General features: G+C 37.2%; 1 protein-coding gene across 1 annotated transcript; it reads left to right on the plus strand.

Annotated features, from left to right (window-relative positions):
* Positions 1–1,742: 1,742 nt before the first annotated feature.
* On the plus strand, positions 1,743–2,690 carry LOC118576585 (vomeronasal type-1 receptor 4-like). Its single transcript, XM_036176804.1, has one exon. It carries the CDS (start codon positions 1,743–1,745, stop codon positions 2,688–2,690), a length of 948 nt encoding a protein of 315 aa, XP_036032697.1.
* Positions 2,691–3,090: the final 400 nt, after the last annotated feature.

Genomic DNA, 3,090 nt, shown 5'->3' on the forward strand with positions numbered 1-3,090 from the left:
GCTTCCAGGGATGTTGGGTTTTCACTTTCCCCAGTTGGATGCTGAGTATTTTAAACTATGTCATATTTCCTATGTGTGTGATCACCTAAAACAACCAAAACATCAATAAAAAATGTTTGTGATGTTGTTTTAATGAATCTTTCAGTGAACTCACACATCACTTAGCATCAGTGCTCACAAATATTGGACGATGTTTGTTGATATATTGGTCTCAAACTGATTCCATGAGTTTCATGTGTGGACACCCACCGCAATTCCTCCAAAAACCTTAAACAAAACACAATTTCTCTTTTGTTTGTGATTTGTACATTTTCAAATATGGAAACAAAACTCATAACCATACATCTCATGGGAATTTTACAAGTGAAACATCATTTGGAACCCAATAGGTGAAACATGAAACAATACTGTAGGATTTTTCAAGGGTCTACTGGAATGCAGAACTCTTTCATGTGTTTATGCTGATTAATTGAGCAAGGATTATAACTGGGCAAGTATGGATAGTCTGTAGGGTGAAGGTTCAAGATAATTACTGGATTATAAACACCACTTTTCTTTGGTGATACAAAGAAATTTATTTTTGTTATTTTTAAAACTGAGGATATTGGGATATAGGTTAGTGTTTGTTTTACATAGGCAGATGTGACCAATTTTCCACAGTATTTGTGGTAACATTCACAGACATTTCCAGGCTCTGAGGTTCTTGGTTTACCCAAAATACCACCCAAACTTGGTATTTAAAACTATCTTTCCTTCACATTTTGTTCAATTTAATTTTCTTTCATTCTATTTTTGTTACTAATTTTTAATTGGCTTAAGAATAGCAGGTTGGTTTTAGGCCCTTTGCTACTTAGTGTTTTGATTGAGCAAATCACTCTTTGTCCCATCTGTCCATGATCACTCCAGCCTCTGGGATCGAGGCATATTTCTACTATGCTCTTATCACTCACTCATCAGATGTTGTTCTTATCCTTAATATTTCTGCTGATTTATTTCTTCTGTTTTTATTCTGTTGGGCATTCTGTGGGAATGTATCCCAAAGGATGTCCCCAGTGCTCTAACAGTCCTAACCTAAGTGTGCACAAATATGTGTGTGTGTGTATGTGTGTGTGTGTGTGTGTGTGTGTGTGTGTGTGTGTGTCTATGTGGTGTGACTTTTTATAAGAGCAAGATCTAAACTTAATGAGATATAAGTTGTCACTTGAACCATCATTTGAATACATTCTGTCTAATAAAATGTTCTTATCCATGGCCATAGGTATATTATGAAAGGTATTATAAATTTTTCATTACTTGACTTTTAATGTTAGATGAGATATACATTAAGAATTGATATGTTTTTATTTTGTAGTAATAATTGAAATTAGCTTCTTTTACCATGACTAGAAAATATCACTATAGTCTTTGATTATGCTTGTTAGTACTGGCTTTCACTTTTCATTTCTTCTCACAGGCCAAATGACCTTGCCCATCATGCTGCACATTCTGTGATCATGAAGGCACATCCCCCATCTACATATATGTCCTGAAGCCTTTAGCAATCTTACAGTAGTATGCATTGTAAGTAAAAATTGCTGCTGTCATAAACTTTGAGAAATTCTTGTTATGTGTTCTGTGCTGGCATGATACTCCTGAGCTCTAGGGGACTTTCTGATTTAGCCTATCAGTTGCTGTTTAGGTTACTAATACTTTTCATTCATTTTGAGCAGAAAAGTGGCTGTATCCATTATTTGAAGAAAATCATGCTCAGTCACAGAATGAACTTCTGGAGTCTGACAATCAAAATAATGTTCTTATCACAAACTACAGCTGGAATTCTGGGAAATTTCTCCCTTCTTTTCTGCTATATAGTCCACTATGGAAAACACACATTAAAGCCCACAGATTTGATTCTCATGAACCTAATGGCAGCCAATGCCTTGATCATTCTCTCTGCAGGAGTGCCAAACACAATAGCAGCTTTTGGTTTGAAGCAGTTTTTGAATGATTTTAAATGCAGATTAATTTTGTGCATACAAAGAATCAGTCGGGGTGGGTCCATTGGCACCACCTGCCTCTTGAGTGTCTACCAGGCCATGACTATCAGTCCTAGGGAATCCTGTTGTAAGGTTCATAATGTCAAAGCTGTGAAGTGCATTTGTTGCTCCATTGCTGTCCTCTGGGGCTTTTACATGTTGATAAATTTCATTTTCCTTGTGTATACATTTGTTAAAAAGAATAGTAAAAACGTGACAAGAAAACAAGATTTTGGATACTGCTTTATAACAGGGAGAGATGAAATCAATGACTCACTCTATGCAGCATTAGTGATGTGCCCTGAATTCTTCTTTTCTGCACTCATGGCATATTCTAGTGGCTCCATGATTATTATTCTTTACAGACACAAGGAGAGGGTTCAGCACATCCGTAGCACTCATGGTTCCATCAGAAACTCACCTGAGTCCACAGCCACTCAGAACATCCTTACCTTGGTGTCTACCTTTCTTGCTTTCTATACTCTCTCCTCTGTCTTAAGGGGCTGTATTGCTATTTTGTATAATCACAGTTGGTGGCTGGCGAATATCACTCGCTTCACTTCTCTATGTTTTCCCTGTTTTGGACCCTTTGTTCTCATAAATCACTATTCCATTGTGCCTAGACTCAGTTCTGTCTGGATAAGAAACAAAAATCACTTAATCTTCTTTAAATAATAAATTTTCTGTTGTGTCTAGTTGTTTACTCACCCATCACCCAGAAAAAGTCAAAACAGACGCTTAAGAATGCAGTGTACTGTCTTTTGACTATTAACCAAAATGATGAGTATGGGAGTTTTGTCAGCAGGGTGAATTAGCAGCCTACATGAACTGGTCATATTATGTGAGGACTATCTCACTTTTCCACTTACAGCTTTAAGTCTTCCTTTGTCTTGCGTACAAAGGAGCTAGCAAAGAAGCTCTCAATAAAGTTGCCCTTCTCATGGTATACATCCCACAAGGATTCTTGGCTCCTTGGTTATTATGCAGACAGCTTGTGGATCCTACAGTCTACCTGCCTGGAAAACAGATATCATGGCTAGCTGTAAAGTAGTGCTTCAGTAGGCCCTGGTCCATT

Source organism: Onychomys torridus, chromosome 1 (genome assembly GCF_903995425.1).
Source record: "Onychomys torridus chromosome 1, mOncTor1.1, whole genome shotgun sequence".
NCBI lineage: Eukaryota > Metazoa > Chordata > Mammalia > Rodentia > Cricetidae > Onychomys > Onychomys torridus.